The sequence below is a fragment of the Camelus bactrianus genome, chromosome 10, assembly GCF_048773025.1.
Source record: "Camelus bactrianus isolate YW-2024 breed Bactrian camel chromosome 10, ASM4877302v1, whole genome shotgun sequence".
NCBI classification, from domain to species: domain Eukaryota; kingdom Metazoa; phylum Chordata; class Mammalia; order Artiodactyla; family Camelidae; genus Camelus; species Camelus bactrianus.
In genome coordinates this window covers 17187423-17205611 of record NC_133548.1, presented here as the reverse complement: position 1 = coordinate 17205611, position 18189 = coordinate 17187423, and the positions used below count along the sequence as shown (strand labels likewise).

General features: G+C 35.7%; 1 protein-coding gene across 1 annotated transcript in view; it reads left to right on the top strand.

The window, feature by feature from the left end:
• HSD17B12 (hydroxysteroid 17-beta dehydrogenase 12) overlaps positions 1 to 18189 on the top strand; it is a 135289-nt gene that overhangs the window by 49455 nt on the left and 67645 nt on the right. The window contains exons 2-3 of the mRNA XM_074372147.1: positions 1480 to 1526; positions 4186 to 4261. Coding sequence (XP_074228248.1) covers positions 1480 to 1526; positions 4186 to 4261 — 123 coding nt within the window. The remainder of the gene's footprint in view (positions 1 to 1479; positions 1527 to 4185; positions 4262 to 18189) is intronic.

Here is an 18189-nt window from a genome sequence, read left to right as displayed (position 1 = left end):
CAGAGAGAGTGCAAGGGAATTCCCAAGATTATGTTCTAGATCAGTGGCTCTGCCACAGAGCATCTGTTCTAGGCTGGAGTAGGCTAAAAGCAAGAGTGGTCTGTGAGGGTGATCTCTAAGGAAAGAAAGAATGAACAAATTGATGGGGTTGATTGTGCAGAAAATTAGATTGGGAAGCTGTTAGAGAATGAGAGGATATTTTAAAAGAAAACTCCCACAAATGTAAGAAAAAGGCCGTTTTAACTCCAGTAAAAGAAAAATGTTGATTAGGAAAGGAAATGTACTATACTGTTTGGTTCAGTAGTGGATGTTGTGAGACACAACGCAGTGACCCAGGTTGGTAAAAGAATTTCCAGAGACCGAGGAAAGTTTAGGAAAGTTTAATAAGGATGCTGCTATAGGCAACAGCAGGCCACACAGTTGAGAGGTACCTGTGTGAGCCGAGAGTGGACGTACAGCATCTTTTTGGGGAGGGGGAGGGGGCTGTACACACAAGGAGTAGGGGCTTCATGATCAGTTCATGCACAGGTACCTGATGGGTTGTAAGATCTGTCAGGGACTTTTCTGGACAGTAGGATTTACAACTCTGATAAGGGCAGGATGTGAGGCCTGTCTGCCTAGGGTATTGTGAGTTGGGCTATTTCTTGGGGCAGTTTAGCTTTGTTAGGGTAAACACACATCAAGAGAAGATATCTTGCAGAAATGCGGGTATGCAAAGGGTCCTGCAGTGGGGTTAGGGGTTAAGGTGTCAGTCAGCTCCAGGTACCCAGAGAGCTCGGTGGTGGTGGGGTTTTATGACTCCAGAGAGTGCCAGTCAGCTCCACATTGGGTAATACATTTTTTCAGTCACAGTGATTGTTGTATAATAAAGAATTTGACTGGCCTTTGTCCCTGGTTCCTGGGAGGGAGTATCTAAATCCTTGGAATTTCCTCAGTGACAGGAGTGTCTTTGTTACTCATGCTGGGCTCTGATAATTTATACTAATGAGGTCACTCAAAATGGGACCCTACAGAACTTCAAGATGGGGGCTGGTCCTGCCAGAAACACCAACCATGTGGTTAGAAGATTGGAGCTTTGAGCCATGTGATACCAGTTCAGCCTTCCAACCTCAAAGTGCAGTTGATCCTTGAACAGCATGGGGGGTTAGGGGCACAGACTCCAAGCAGTGGAAAATCCAAGTCTAACTTTAGAGATGGCTCTCAATATCCAAGGTTCCGCATGCAAGGTTTTGCATCAGGGGATTCAACCAACCTTGGATCATGTAGTACTATAGTATGTATTTATTGGAAAAAAATCTGTGTATAAGTAGACCCTCTCAGTTCAAACCTATGTTACTCCAGGGTCAACTCTATTATACAGATCCTCTTGTGTCTAATTGGTGGGTCCTATGATCAGTTATACATTGTAATTCTTCCCCACCCCCAACTCTGCCTTCATTGTAATTCTTAAACTAAACTGTTATTTTTTTCTTTTCTCAGTTGTTACAGGTAGTACTGATGGAATTGGAAAATCATATGCAGAAGAGGTATGTAATTTTCAAGACCAGTCTTTTTGGTATACAAATATAAGAACAAATATAGAATAATCTCTTACAGTAGTTTTGATTTTTGAAGTTAAAAGTACAAACATAGTGTTACCTAATACAGTAGATGTAATTTGTCTCTGCCTTGTCAGAGATACTATGTTTGCCTAAACACAATTTTAACGCAAATTTTTGTGTAGAATGTAAAATTTTTTAATCCTGGTAAGTTGGGGTTATGAAAATTTTAATGTAATTTTATTTTATATTGTATAATTATGGACAGTCCTCAGTTTTTAATGTTGATTTTTTGAATTATTTTCCAAAAGGTAGATGTATTTTTAGGATGGTTATATCTCCAGACAAGTCGGTGGTATCATTGTCACAAGAAGGACTGTGATTGACTGATAATGACAGTCACAGGCAAAGGATTCAGGTTCTCTATAGTGTAATTAAAGGATAGGAAACTGTAATAGCTTGAAGACCATTGTACAAAGCAGGAGCCTTGGCAGTGCTGTTAAGGCAGACCTGCCTGCCTTCCAGTTCTGTAAAGGCACCACTGATGTTGCCTGATTGTGATGAAGAACCTCGCAGATCCATTGAATCTCTCAAGTGTCATATCAAAAGTATTAAGAAAAAATCCTTTGTTTTCCTAGCTTTTTGTTTTGAATATGAAAACTACAGAAAAGTTGCAAGAAGAATACAATGAACACCCATATACCCTTTACCTGGATTTACCAAATTATTAACATTTTGTCAAATTTAACTTTATCATTATAATTATAACTTGGCTGGACCATTTGTGAGTTACAGCGTAACAATTCACTCTTAAATATTCCTGTGTGAATCTCCTGAGAACTAGAACATTCATCACTATAACCACAGTACAGTGGTCACACACAGGGAGTTTAACTTGACACAATAATACCATATAATATACAGCCCATAAGCAAGTTTCCCAATTGTCCAATAACATCTTTTATAGAGCCCCTTTCTTTGTTTCAAGATCCTTTTAAGGATTATGTGTTGCATTTAGATATCACGTCTCTTAACTGGAAGAGTTCCCTAGCCTCCTTTTTAGTTTTTTTCCTTTTTTCTTTTATAACTGGCATTTTTGAAAAATCCAGGCCAGTTGTTTTGTAGATTTCTCACCTTGGATTTGTCTGTTTCCTCATAATTAGATTGAGGTTAAACTTTTTTTTTTTTTAGCAGGAATGCTACGCAAGTGATACTGTATCCCTTTGAGTTTACCTTATCAGGAGACACAAGAGGTCTATTTGTTCTTTATTGATTACATTAAGATAAATCATTTATTAATATGCTGTCCACCATAATTCTCCTTATGAAAGTACATTTTCCCCTTTGTGATTAATAAGAAATCTGTGGGGTGGTACTTTGAGACCTATGAATATCTCATTTCCCAACAATCTTCCACCCGTATCTGTTGATGATTTTTTGCCTGAATTAGTTATTACCATGGTGGTTAAAAGTGGTGATTTTTAAAAAAATGATATCTTTCCTTCTACATCTATATTAGATGATATTTTTCTATAAATAAGAGCTTTTCCTTATTCTTCCTCCCCCATTAATTTTTAAAAAAATTATCAGTCTGTATTCATGGGTATTTTAGTGGTTTTATAGCAGATTAATTCAGCAAATTACTGCCAATCCTAGTTATTTTTATAAAAAATAGTCTTCCATATCTTCTCATTTGCAGTGCCACCCATTACTTAATAAAAGTTGACTTTGGGTATTAAGGCTGGAAAATTAGTTTACTAAATTACACAGTTTGTAGCACCTAATTTATTCTCACTTATATACTGTCTGGAAGAGTTCACTAAAACGTTTTGTGTATATCAGTGTTTTTTTTTTTCTTCTGCCTCTCTCTATATTTATGGTGTGTCTGGGTTGGAAACCACATTTCTGTAAATTTTGTTCATTCTGTGCAGCATTTACTGAGCACTGGGAAAGTACATAGAAGGTACTCCTCAGGACGTTACTTATTAATTCTTCCAGTTAACTATCTCAGTTTGCCTTTGTTGTCCGTAAAGTATAACGTTTAATTAAACATTTTAAAATTGATTCTATTTTTAGGAATTCCTAACATTTTAACTGTGATTTTCTTTGCCAGTCCTCTAGTCTTCCCGTATCTAGTCTGAAACAAAAACTTTTTAAAAGCTAATTTGTAAAGAAGATAGGTATTTATGATTTAAAAAAATCAAAACAGTATATAGATAGGTACAAAATAAAAAGTAAAATTTCTCCTTCTTCTAAAACCCTTTGACATTTGTATTCTAGCTTGTTTTAGAAAGATAACCCTTTGGGGAATCCTTTTGTAACGTCTTCATTTTGGTGTTCCTGTTCACTATGCTTGGGTTTGTTTCTTTTTTTTTTTTTTGTTTTTTTATTTCTTTTTATTTTATTTTGGGGGGAGGTATTTAGGTTTATTTATTTTTTAAATGGAGGTATTGAGGATTGAACCCAGGACCTCATGCATGCTAAGCACATGGTCTACCACTGAGCTATACCCTCCCCATGATTTGTTTCTTAATTTGGATTATCAATATGATCAGGTTATCTTAAAATGAGACTGTATCTGATTTACATTTTAAAGTGAAATGCACGGGTATGATTTAGCTATCCAGCATCTCTTTTATTGTTTCAGTTAGCAAAGTGTGGCATGAAGATTGTCCTTATCAGCAGATCACAGGACAAACTGAACCAGGTTTCCAGTGAAATAAGTAAGTTCTCACATCACCTTTGCCTCCCCTTAAGGTCACAAAAGGAATACAGCTAATCTAAACTTAACATTTTCAAGCAGGTATCTCGCACTGACATATTTATTTCCAGTTCAGAAAGCTTCTTTTTCATGCTCTTAATGGGATGTTTTAAAGATGGATCATCAATTTTTTTCAAATTCATGTAGGACTATTGTAATTTGCCTAAAATGTCTTTTATTGACTCATTTAAGTTCTTTTGTCAGGAGTCAAATTCTCTGATTATTTCATCATGTTCTCTTTAAACATCTGAATTCCTTTTCCATTGCTTCTTTTAAATATTCTTGAATTGTTTTACTCTTTGACTTCGTTGCCTTTAAATGTACATCGTATATGATAGAGGAAAATGTAAAAGGTAGCATATATACATGTGACAGGGAAACTATTTTGAACTTTCTTCGTACACAGCTATGCTTGAGACCTGAATTACAAGGTGGCAAAAAGTCTTTCAACTGACATCTAATTAACCAAGCAGATGGATAAGCCAGTGCTGTCCAGTTCCTTGGTAAAATAGACTGACCGAAGTTCCCAGCATGCTGGCTATTTGTGGCCAGTAGGCTTCTCCGCATGGTGCTTGTGTACATTTATTTCTACAAGTTAAATGGTTTACTTATGAAAAGTCAGTTGTGTTTGTTTCTGAACTTACTTGCGTTGGGTACATTTGTTATTGAATATTCTGTAAACATGCAAAATATGTATAAAAAGAGGATTACAAAAAAAGTTGAATGCTCTGAAAAAATTTGAGAAAAGCGAGTTCTTTTCGAAGTTGCCAATTTCTAAAAGACAATTAGGGGTGAACAAGAAAAATGCAGAATATTGGAACAAACTATAAAAAGTCAGAAGAAGTTTGTTTCGATTATTTTGTAAGTGTTGAAGTTCTTGCCGCATTTTAAAAGACCTGAAACTGCCATCATAAATAATGCATTATGAGTGTGGTTTAGGTAAGAAAGAGTGGAATTCGAGACAACAAATCTAAACACAGATAAGGGCTTGGCTCTACAGAGAGGATTGGTGAATGAATGACACTTATTCATGGTTTAAATTAAAATAAAATGGTTTTGATGTGTATTTATCATTTTCTAGGATTCCTTGCTTTTACTGACTTTTCTAAGTAGCCAGCTAACAAACTGCTCTAATAGTTTCAGCTAAGAAAGGATTTCCTGTGTTTTCCTATGATTTTTTTCACAGCTTTATTGAGATAAAATTGACATAGAACATTATGTAAACTTAATATGCGCAACATACTGTATTTTATTATTAACATTACCACCTACTTCTAAGATTTGTATAGTACATTATTCTTTATCCCCTCACATGTACTATCCTCTTTGATCCTTCATCCTTGTGAGGTATATATTTTTGTTATCATTTCTACTCAGACCATAGCTGGTTCTACTGGACAGATTACACAAGATGTACTTCATCTTTACCACATCTTTATAGATTCCTAATATTAAGTGTATTAAATATTTTTGTTAACCCAGTTGAGAGCACAGATCTTTACAAAGGTGAGCATGTGGTATGTGGATATGCAATAAATCTTTGACTAAGGATTTTAACTTTCAAGGTTTCAGCTAGGAAACCCTGAAGGTCCAAGGCATTAAAGTATCTTGCAGGTTTGCTAAGGTATGAATTTGAATTAAGCTGTGACACAGATGAGCCTGAGGTTGTTCCTTAGGTGTAGGTGAATTTAACGTACTGCATGGATCTTAGTATTGTTCTTTCTTAGTTGCTTGTAGTCACGTGTATAATAATTCTTACGGTGATAAAAATGTTGTGTGTGTTGTGTGTGTGTGTAAAACTGATGTTAATGAAAGCACTTACTAGTTGCTAGAAGCAAAGGTTCATAGGCAGAAAATAGAAGCTTTTGATGAAATGGAACGTTGACGTTTGAAATGCTATGCTGTGAATGACTTCACCGTCTATTCGATGCGGAAACAAGAAAAGCTACCTCGTGACACTCACAGCAAGTGCTCAAACCTGTACAAAAATTACCCAATGAGTCAGAAGATATACTTTAATGATATTTGAGAATTTGGTTAACTTGTGATATGAGGTGACACATGACTGTGGGCAGAAATGTGATTCTAGAGAAAGACAGGATCCTGTTCAAACATTTTTCATGAAGGAACAGATGGCAAAGGCACTGAATTGACCTTTATTATGAGGGAAGTTTTTTGTTTTTTTTTTTTTTTCGTTGTTGAAAATTTTGAAAAATGTTTTTCTGGGCATAATAAAAATTTAATGGAAGAGGTGATATCAGCAGACCCATTATGCCATGGGTTGTCCATTCTAAGCTGAAGAAATAAATATACAGAGGAGATTTATAAGTTTGTACAAGTTTTTAACTCAGATGGAAATTATCTTTGGGAGGATAATGTTTTCATGAACATAACTATTCCAGAAGGAGGAAGGACCAGCATTTAATGTCAACGAAGACAGACTAACTCTGTTTATGCCTTCAGCATGACTGTATTGACTGCTGTGAACCAGTGTCCTGATGGAACTTAAATGCAAATGGAGGAGGCAGAGAAAGCAAATAGTTTTTTTTGAAAAACAAACAAACAAAATAAACAAAGCAGGAAAAGACACATCAATTAAATAATTACAGTTTATAGTAAGTACATGAAGGAAACAAATAAGGGGCCAGAGAGAGACAACGGAGAGGTTCCTATTTTGAAGCAACATGGCGGATTTTATGACTGGCAGTGTGTTAAAGGGCCAGACTAATGACTTCTTGTCCATATGATGGACGAGCTGGAGCCTTAGTGAATGGAGCATCTGCCGGTCCCTCTTGAGGGTGTAGTAGTAGAGGGATTGTGTGTGTGCAAGTTGCAATGATAAGTTAACTCCAGCATTTCTGTTTCCTTTCGCCTTTGGGTACCTGACTCTACATTATGCCGTGGGAAGTTGTGGCCTCCCAGTCATATTAAATGTGGGCTATCATGGAATCCAAGTTTCAGTCCACCAACGAAGTTAACTCTTAGAGCCCCTTCTAGCTGTATAAGCTGACCATTAAATCCTAAATCTTTAGTAAGTGACTCATGAAGAATACTGTCCCAACTGGTGTTATATTTTGTTTCACTTATCCTAATACTCTTAGAATCTATTCTCACACAGACTTTTCCAGATTTCTACCAATATAAATTAGCAAAATGTTACAATTATTTTGTACATAGGTTGTTACTTCCTGGATCAGACTTTGTACTTGTTCCCCAGAGAATGCCAGTATCCAGCCCTGTTATGGGTGGTGGTTAGGGATGGTCCAGCGAGGTCTGGAAAGAAAGAATTCCTTTGCAAGAATATTACCCTTATATTAGAGAGGTTATTAAAGGATTTTCAAGCCAGGGAAAGCTTACCTCTTCAGACAGAGGAGAGCAGGCTGTTTCTATTTCCACTGGTGAGGGAGGCCCAGAGTAGCATGGGGAGTCAAGAATCTTAGCTTCAGCAGAGTCCACCCAGATATCCCCATCCCTAGTTTCAGGGTCTCACTCTTTCTCACTCAGTTTTCCTTTCATCCATGAAACGTGGTAAGTCTGTGAAATTCAACTTACCTTGTAACTCCGCGACTGGCACAGTTAAATCTGATGTTAGCTGGGCGAGCTCTGTGGCTAGAAGACATCAAAGTTTTTATTGGGGTTGCCATATAAGGTCCTGATAAATGTGAGATTGAGAGCTTAAAGACCTGAGCTTATCATTTTCTTTCAGTAAGAGCTCCAGTGCATTCAGAAGAAGCTACATAGCACAGTGCTTTTTTTTTTTAAATTGAAGTATAGTTGATGTATAATATTATGTAAGTTACCGGTATACAATATAGTGACTTACAATTTTTGAAGGTTATACTCCATTCATAGTTACTATAAAATATTGGCTATACTTCCTGTATTGTGAAATATATCCTTGTAGCTTATTTTATACATAATATTTTGTACCTCTTAATCCCCTAACCCAATATTGTCCCTGCCACCTTCCATCTCCCCACTGGTTACCTCTAGTATATTCTCTATATCTGTGAGTCTGCTTCTTTTTTGCTATATTCACTAGTTTATTGTATTTTTAGATTCCACATATAACTGGTACACATTATTTGTCTTTATCTGTCTTATTTCACTTAGCATAGTACCTTCCAAATCCATGCATGTTGTTGCAAATGGCAAAATTTTATTTTTCAGGGCTGAGTAGCATTCCATTGTATGTATATATACCTCATCTTCATCTGTTGATGGATACTTAGGTTGCTTTCGTATCCTGGCTACTGTAAATAATGCTTCTATGAACACTGGGGTGCATGTATCTTTTTGAATTAATATTTTTGTTTTTTTGGATATATACCCAGGAGTGGAATTGCTGGGTCATATGGTAGCTCTAGTTTGTTTTTTAAGAACCCTCTATACTGTTTTCCACAGTGGCTGTACCAGTATACATTCTCACCAACAGTGTAGGAAGATTGGAGGAAAGGTCCCTTTTCTCCACATTCTCACCAACGTTTGTTTGTTTGTTTTTATGATAACCATTCTGACAGGTGTGAGGTGCCATCTCATTGTGGTTTTGATTTGCATTTCCAGTCTTTGTATTCATCATTTCTTCCAAACTCAAATGTAGCAGCTGCTTGGTCCCTTAAGACACTTCTTCAGTCGATACTTTGCTGTAATACCAACCATCATTAATTTGATTAATGGTGATGCCACCGCATCCAATCAAACCAATATAGGAAGTCTTCTGAGGTCTATATTTTGGGCTTCCATTCCTGATACCAATTTCTGTATCAGTCAGAGTTCGGTTGGGAAACAGAAGTCAAGCAAGTTAATTTAACTAGGCTAACTTGTCTCTCCTAGTCCAGCTCTTAACCTCACTCGGGTAGGTTAAACTCATCCGTCTTTCTTCCCTATCTCATTGAAACAAGAAAAAGGGGAAGGAGGAGATTGAAAAGGAAACTAAGTGCCAACTGAAGAAAAACAGAGGACGTCTTCTGGGTTCCTCTCACCTTCTAACTCTTTACTGTCAATATGTACACTTGGGGATTCTATGCCTTGAGAACTAATTCCTTGTGGCTGTGGAGGACAGTCTACTCATCAAAGTTCTTCAGAAAAAAATTTTTTTTAAAGATTATATACAGTTTAGTAGGGAACTGAATGTTTCACCAACAACAGTTAAGTGCTTTCTCAGGATTGACTGCTTCGATGAAATTATAGTTCTTTTTAAGGATACCTGTCACCCGTTGAATTAAGACAAGCTGAAAGTCATCACACATATGATAAGCTTATTCTAGTATCATTGTTAGCCAGGATTATTAATATATTAAGTATTTTTTGTCGATTTTGATTTGTCAAAGAATATAAAAATAATTTTTGGACTCTGAGGTGAGTTTTTACTTGAAATAAAGCACAATACAAAGGAGACTGGTTTTCAGAACAACTGTTAGTTCACAGAATATAGAGATGGGATATTTATAGTTCTTATTATTATGTGGCAATCGATAATTCTGATTGCATACCATTTAATCAGCTTTTATTTTACACATCTCTGTCTTTGATTAAAAAAAACAATTATGATGTTTCTCTTTTTTGTAACTTATGTCAGGGTGAGAACCTTGAGAATGGCTCTGTAATTCCTTGGTTTTATCTCTTGAAATGCAAAGCTTCTAGAAATGTAAATCTTACTGGTTTATAGTCAACAGAGGAATAGGTTAAGATGAAAATTATCAGTTTCACTTTTTCAGTCCTTACCTATTATCTGTGCAGTTAAGGTATGGGTTTGACCAAACACGTTTGTTCCATGGTTTTCTGATGCACTGTTGGTATTGTTAATAGGTGCTTTGTTATATTCGGCTTATTTAATCTCCTTTTGGACAATGAGGCATTACTGAACACATAAAGATCTTTTTGTTTTATGTTTAATAAAACTAGAACCACATGGTAGGATTGGGACTTCATGCAGGCCCTAGAGTCATATTTTTTTAATCACTTCTTCAGTACCAGAAATATTTTTATTGCCGTTAGAGTTCACCTTTTTCGAGGTCAGGAACCATTAGGAACCAAAAAACCATCCAGTTTGCCTCTACTGATTTTGCCTGTAGTACCTATGACTGTAGAGGTATCCTCTTACTCCAAGCTCCCCAGATTCCTCATGTTACTGGCCTTCTAGAGAGTGACATTCTGTGCTGCCTGTCAGCCTGAGACTCCAGACACATCCTAGAGCAGGTACCAGATTAGTTTCCTGGGAGGTCTTTGAACCATTGTTTACCCAGATGGGGGTGTAATCTTCGTTTCTTACTAGTGGGCTTGTCATGCCTAATTAAGTGAGATTTACCGTTAAATGAAACATTTCTGGCATAGTCATAGTTGCACATTTGTTTTATCTAATTATATTCTGGTAGGGAGAAGGATAGGTTCTTACTGAGCCTATGCAATTAATTACATTGCCATGTAAAGTAAAAGGACTCAGTAAAGACGTGTATAATATTTGACCATAGTTCTGATTAATTTCACGGACAAGGTCAGTCAATGTGTGTTGTATTTTCTATATGGTCCATCTTTAAATCAATGCAACAATTTACTAGTTTATGTTCCAGTTACTATTGCTGCCTAACAAGCCATTCTAGACTTATTAGTGTAAAGTAATAACCATTTTCAATGCTCACAAATTCTGCTAGACAGGAATTTTGCCAAGACTTGTGGGGACAGTTCTTTTGCTCCTCACTGCATTCCTGAGGTCACTCAGTGATACTCAGCAGGTGGATTGTCGGGTCTGGAAGATCTGAGAAATTAATTCTTGTTCCTTTGGATCTTGGGTCAGCAGCATGGTTTTACCAAGTGTCTGATTTTTGAAGAAAAGGACCTTGAAAATACGGACTCAGTTTCCTGGTACAGTCTGTCTGACAGTTTGTGCTTGGTGGCGTGTTGGGTTTCACTGGGCAGGAATCAGACCCAGGAGTCAGTAACAGTCAAGAGTACTGATACAGGCCTTTACTGAGGCTTTGTTCAGTTTTCTCACCTCCAGCTTATGGTTGGGCCTTTTGGTGTGTTTGAAGGAAAAGTAGAAACCACCTGTAGATAAGACTGATGGTGTCTCGTTAATTTATTACAGTAATTAACAGTATCACACTGGAATCCCCTATTGGGGTATAATACAGAGCTAATGAGTGAATTAGTCAATGATTATCTTGAGGGCATGAGCCTTATGATGGACACCAAAGGCACTGAGTAATAAATCTCCAGGGACTATTATAAAGTGTGTTTTAAACCTGCCACCAATTAGCAGGAGTATTTAATACTTAGAAACATAATCTTGGAGATCTTTTCTTCTTTTGCATTATTGTGGCAGTCTTTGTACAGGATCATGAGTTTGTCTTGTCCACCTGAAAGGTATACCAGTGTTGGACCATATTCAGTATTAGTTGCACCATGGGTCTCCATATCTTGGGCTTGATGAACAAGGCAGCTCCCGTAATAGAGTTGAGCTAATTAAAGAAATGGAGAATACAGGACATATTGCGTTCTTCCTAATATCCTCCCTGCTCTAAGGGCTACCTAGTGGCTATCTGGGGAATACCAGAGACAGTTTGGGTGTAAAATATATCTTAACAATTTTATTATTTTTAAGTTGAGGCCCAGGTTTTACGAAGGTAGTATCATAAAGAATTGCCAGGAGTCTAGTACAGAAAAATACAAGCATAAGTCATAGGTGGTTCTCAAGACAAGAAATGATTCCATGACAGTAATTAAAATAAAGCATAGTTGCAGGAAACAGTAATTATGATGAAACCTAGCTTTTTCAGAAACAAGAAACTTTTGTTTAAAAATAATACAAGGGCGTGACAAAAGTCAACACAAAAGCTCCAAAAGTGAACAGGCTGTTAGGAAATGAAAGCGTTCTGGGGAGATAAGGAACCTTTGCTGGCCAGTGTAGGTACTGAAGGCACAAAATAATTTTTTTTATAGTTTTCTTGTTAAGACAAGACTATATTATCAAAGATCAAGTTTCTTCTCAACAACTGGTTTCAAATTGTCTAATTCATAAACTTTCTTTGTAGATTTTAAAATATCTTATACACCCACTTATACATATATTAGGTGACAAGTTAACACTTTCACCTGAAACTTACAATGTACTAACTTTGTGTTTTGTTATTATAAGATGATACACAGACCACACTGAATTTGCTATCCTAATTGTAGTTTTCTTTAAGGATTTCCGTCTTTAGAAAATGGCCAGGTAACCAAAGATTCCTCATTATTTAACTCATTATGATATTAGTGTATTATCTTAAGACCATTAAGAATTCTTTGCAATGATACTGCAGAGTGATACAATTAGTATCGATACCAAGTCTGTAAGAGAGATGACATTTCTAAGTTTTACACAGAAGACAGGACGAGTGGTTAAGACCAAATGATTTGCAGCATTGTCTGTGATTTAGAAGAGCTAATAACCCTTTTATAAAGACATAAGTGTTTATAATTTTAAATAATAGTTTGTGGAAGCAGTGATAATATATCTAACTGGTACATAAACCTAGTAGAAAATTTAAAAGTTCAAAGAATGAAATGTTACTGTGGCATTATATTTTGTACTGTGATGTGATCAGAAAGAAGACATACTTATTTTAAAAATTAAAATGATTGAACCAGTTCTAATTTAGCCAAGGATTTACTTTGATTAGAAGTTTATGTATGTTGGATTCTTACCAATTATTAAAAATATTTCAAAAGTTTGTATTTGTGCAATTTTATTTATTTTTTGTATTTTCTTTGTTCTTTAATTTCCTTTTTTTATTGAAGTATAGTCAGTTACAGTGTGTCAATTTCTAGTGTACAGTCGTGCAGTTTTAAGTAACTATTAGTTGATAGCCAAATGTCTGACTTTGACTTTTTAAACTATCACTGCTTGAGCAGATCATTTCTTTGTGGATGATTTTTCTGAAATCCTCAGCACGTTTAAAGCGTTAGAAGTTTTGTGCTTGTTTGGTAATTTCTGAGTTTTCTGAAGTTTCAGTGAGCAGTTACTATTCTCTATGAGCCAGTCAGAACAGAGACTTTAAAATTTAAAACAGAGAGGTGCTTGATAGTATTGTTCTTTGTGCTGAAATCTCCTTTGTCCAGCTTTCTTTTGATTAGTGTTAGCATGGTATATCTTTTTCTATCTTTGTTGTTAGTCTCTATGTACTTTATATGTAAAGTGGGTTTCTTGTAGACAGCATAGATCTGGTCTTGCTTTTTGTCCAGTTTGACTTTTGCCATTTAATTGGTATGCTTAGACCATTTATGTTTAATGTGATTGGGTTGAAGTTAACCAATTTACTCTTTGATTTCTATTTGTTCCATCTGTTTTTTGCCCCCCCGCCTTTTTTGTGTGTACCTGCTTTTGGGTTAAAAGCATGGTTTTTATTATTCTGTATCATTTTCTTCCTTGGCTTATTGGCTGTACATCTTCTTTTGTTTGTTTTTAGTGATTGCTTTTGATCTTGCAGTGTGTGTCTTTAACATGTCACAGTGTACTACTTCATCTTTAGCATGTGAACTGACAACAGTATACTTCCATTCCATACATTCTATTTCTCTATATGTTATGGGCTGTATAACATAGTACTTTTGCCTTAGTCAACTATATTTTAAAGAGAATTAAATTTATTTCTCAAGTCTTCTATATTTACACACATGTTACCATTTCTGATGCTCTTCATTCCTTTGTGTAAATAAAGATTTCAATCAGGACTTTTTTTTCCCTGTCTGAAAGATGTCCTTTAACATCTCTTGTAGTGCTGGTCTGCTGGTGACAAATTCTTTTTGTATATCTGAAAAAAAAACCCTTTGTTTTTGAAATATATTTTCTATGGGTATAAAATTTTAGGTTGACAGGTTTTTTTTTTTTTTTTCCTTCTTCCAGTACAGTATCTATTTTGCTTCAGTGTCTCTGGCTTGCAGTGTTTCTGAAAAGAAGTCTGCTCTCATTCTTATCTTTTTATTACTGTGTGTAATGTTTTTTTCTTTTTTTCTTCTCTGGTTGTTTTAAAGATTTTTCTCTTTATCGCTGGTTATAAGTAATTTGAGTATTTTGTCCCTTAGTGTAGTTTTTTTTTTTTTTTCATGTTTCTCCTTGGAGTTTGTGGAGCTTAAATTTATGTGTTTATAATGATCATATTTGGAAAAATTTTGGCCATTAGTTCATCAAGTATTTTTTTCTATCCCTCACCCTTTTCCTGGGATTCCAGTTAGACATATATCAAACTTATTGAAGTTGTTCCTCAACTACTGATATTGTGCTCCTTCCTTCCTTCTTACCTTCCTCCCTCCCCCCCCCTCCAATCTCTTTTCGCTCTGTGTTTCATTTTGGATGGGGGTGTCTATTGTTGTGCCTTCACATTCACTAACCTTTTCTTCTGCAGTGTCTAATCTGCTGTTAACCCTGTTGGTGTAATTTTCTTAACAAGACATTGTATTTTTTCTCTCTATAAAAATTTAATCTTTTTTTTAATATCTTCCTTACCCCTTTTTAAAATGTTCACCCTCTACTTTCTTGAACATATAGAGTATAGCATGTTTCTCTCTCTCTTTAACCCTTAACAACATTGATTTGAACTGCATGGGTCCACTTATACAAATTTTTAAAAAATGTACACTGCAGTATTACATGATCTACAGATGCAGAACCGCAGATATGGAGGGCTGCCTGTAAAGTTATATGTGGATTTTCAGCCTTGCAGGGGGTGCTTCTGACGTCCAAGTTGTTCAAAGGTCAACTGTGTATGTATATATCTGTCTTTATGTCTGTCTTTCATGTTCTTGTTCCCACTTTCTGTCTTTACTGTCTGCTAATTCTTTGGGCTCTATCTTCCCCAAATGTTCAAGTCTGTTTCCTTAACTCAGGGTACTGCTGGTCTCTGTTTGAGTTCTTCTCTCTTCATCCTAGTCTAGAAAATCTAACTGGGCAATAAGCTAGGGCATCCATAGGGGTCACCTTATTTATTTCCCTTCTCTTAGCTATTGCTCTCCTGAACTATCTCTTGTCCAGCGTCTGAAAAACCATTGTTTCATGTATTTTGTCCATTTTTTTTTTAGCTCAAAGTGATAGAGTAAATCTGGTTTCTGCTACACCATCATGGCTGTAAGCAGAAGACTCTCTGCTCCATTTTTTTTTAAAGCATTATAGATTTCCTGATAAATATAATCATCTTTGCACACATATCTATAAATGTTTGGTCTGCGTTAGTCTCTAAAGAGAGAAAAGGACTGAGTTTTTTTGTAAATGTTTGCATGGGGCCTGGCATACATAATTAAGGGGGAGGTACCCACTTAGGCAAGACTGTTGTTGTGACTGAAGAGTGGTTATGAAACCTCATGGTGGTCTTCGTGTTGCACAGAAATGTACTTGTGACATTTAGCTGATGTTCCAATTTTGGCACAAGTGATTTTCTAAGCTAACGTGGGATCCTGTTGTAAAGCTGCCCAACTGAACAATTTCACCAAATGTAGCTTATTTCAACTTCATTACTGCTTGTTACCAATCGTTTACTCAGATAGAGAACAACATCTGTAATATGGGTGGATGTTTTGTTAGCAATGCAGCATACCTACCAATTAGCAGGCCCAGCCAAATTAGCGTGTGTTGCTCTGCATCTCCAATTAAGGCAGCTGCTTGAATGTTGCTATTCTACAGCTGGCATTAGGCATGCGGGAAGGTACTGCACCATGGCCAGACACTAGCTATACCTCTTAATTAAAATGTTTGCTTATGTTTGTATGGTTTCTTTAAAACAGCAAGTGGTCTTTCCAGTTGGATTATTGATGGTTCAGTGACTTTTGTATAAAATTCTTTTTTTGGTTGGGGAAATGTGGGACCGAGGTGTTCTGAAGTGGCTCCCATTTAAATAGATGATTGGTGTTTCTCCCCCCTCTTTTAAATTGTTAGTTGTTGTTTTAAGTGGATAATTGTAATTTGGGGTACAGCCTTCAGCTTGAATAAAAGAATTTGTAGAAAGGCCCATTCCTTGAAACATTAATAAAGTTCAGTGGTATTATATAGGGATTGCTTCCTTTTTCATCACAAAGAGAAAGTATTTTTGAAAGTTTTATGGAAAAGATTCACTTTGTCTTGATTTTTCCATCAAGTGAAGTTATATGTTTTATCAATTATCCATTGTTTTAATAATCTCTTTATACCATTACTTATTAAATGCATAATTTATATTATACACTAATCTGTAAAATAATTGCAGATCAACAAATTTAAGTGACCTGGTGCTATATCTAATACTAGAATCAAAGAGAAGATGAGTCCATTAAAACGCACAGGAGATTTCATAAATTTTGTATTTTATTCCTTTGCTATTAAAAAACAATAGAATTATACTTGTACTTCAATACAAAAAACAAACAATAGAATTAATGTTTAATGACAGCAGGCTACCTATTAGTAATGGAAAGATTACTGATATAGAGCTAGATTTTATTGTGCTTGCATTCTGTTTAATGCTGTAGAGATGTATAAAATCTAAACTGTAGTCATTCTTCAATAACTGATTAAAATATTAAGCCACAAATGTAAGTATATTTACTTTTGTGGAATACATAGAATCATGTTTAGGCATGTGTAGTTTGAAAAATGTACTCCACACTATTTTAAAAGGGCATCTCTGTTTAGGAGCTACTGATGGATTAAAACTCTCATTTTATAAACATGGAAACCAAGTCTGAGAAACCAAGACATACCAAGTTAATGGCAGAGGTGGACAGAGTTCAGATCTTTGGCTTCTTGTGTTGTGTTCTCCATTATCCCCATACTCTTACATATACTTTGAATATTGTAACTGGGTAACTAAATGATAACTTTGGGGTAGGCGCATTCCAAAAATGTAGTGTCAGAATTACTAAGCAACAAGAGAATGAAGAACTGACCAACGAAATTTGCATTATGACTGTTTTTGAATGCAGCTGCCTATTACAGGTATTATCATTGGATCATTTGAAGGATATGTGAGCATTTTGATTAAATGGATGTGTTTTTTTCCTTTGTTAAAGACACAGCCATGTCCAACTATATATTTAAGGAGGAGTTTGAATTAGTAAAATCCTAACGTAACTAAATAAACTGTTATTTATACTAAAACAAATCCAAATGGTCTGTTAACCCTAGGCCCAGCATTCCTATAGGACCGCAATCAGCTGGAATTGTGACCCACTTGCCCTCTAGGTGGGGACTGTCCTGTCAAGGGTGACCCAGCCTCTCCCCATTCACATAATGTGTATATACTTTTATCAGGCCCTGTTCACACACTTGAGAAATGTGCTCGGCCCCGGAGGACATTTGAGTTTGCAGCCTCTATTATCCTTTACAGCCTTTCTAAGCAGCACATCTAGGGAGAAATTCTGTTCCATTTGCAAGGTATTGTAGAACATTTGCAAGACACATAGAACACTTGTATCACTTGTGCCTTATTTTTCAATGCGATATACTTCTAGTATAGTATAGGTACACTTTATAAATATTCTCCATTAATTTGCTTTTGTCTTGTAACAGAAACATACCTATAAATGTTAATACTGAAAACAATATAAACCTAGGATGTAGAAACTGTAAAAATGCTCACGTACAGGTGAATGATCACAAAGTTGAGGGAATCACATGCTCCCTCCCAATTACTGCTCCTCCTTTCCTCCCCTGAAGTAACCACTGTCTTAGTTTCTAATATTATTGTTTAATTTTGACTTCTTTGGACTTTATATACATTGCATAATACAGTATGTATTTTTTGAGTTTCATCTTCAGCTCAGCATTATGTTTGTGAGCTTTATCTATATTTTTACATATGGCTATAGTTCATTTATTTTCATCACTTTATGAATATACCAAAAGTTAGCTTTCTGTTCCATTGTTGATGGACATTTGGATTGTTC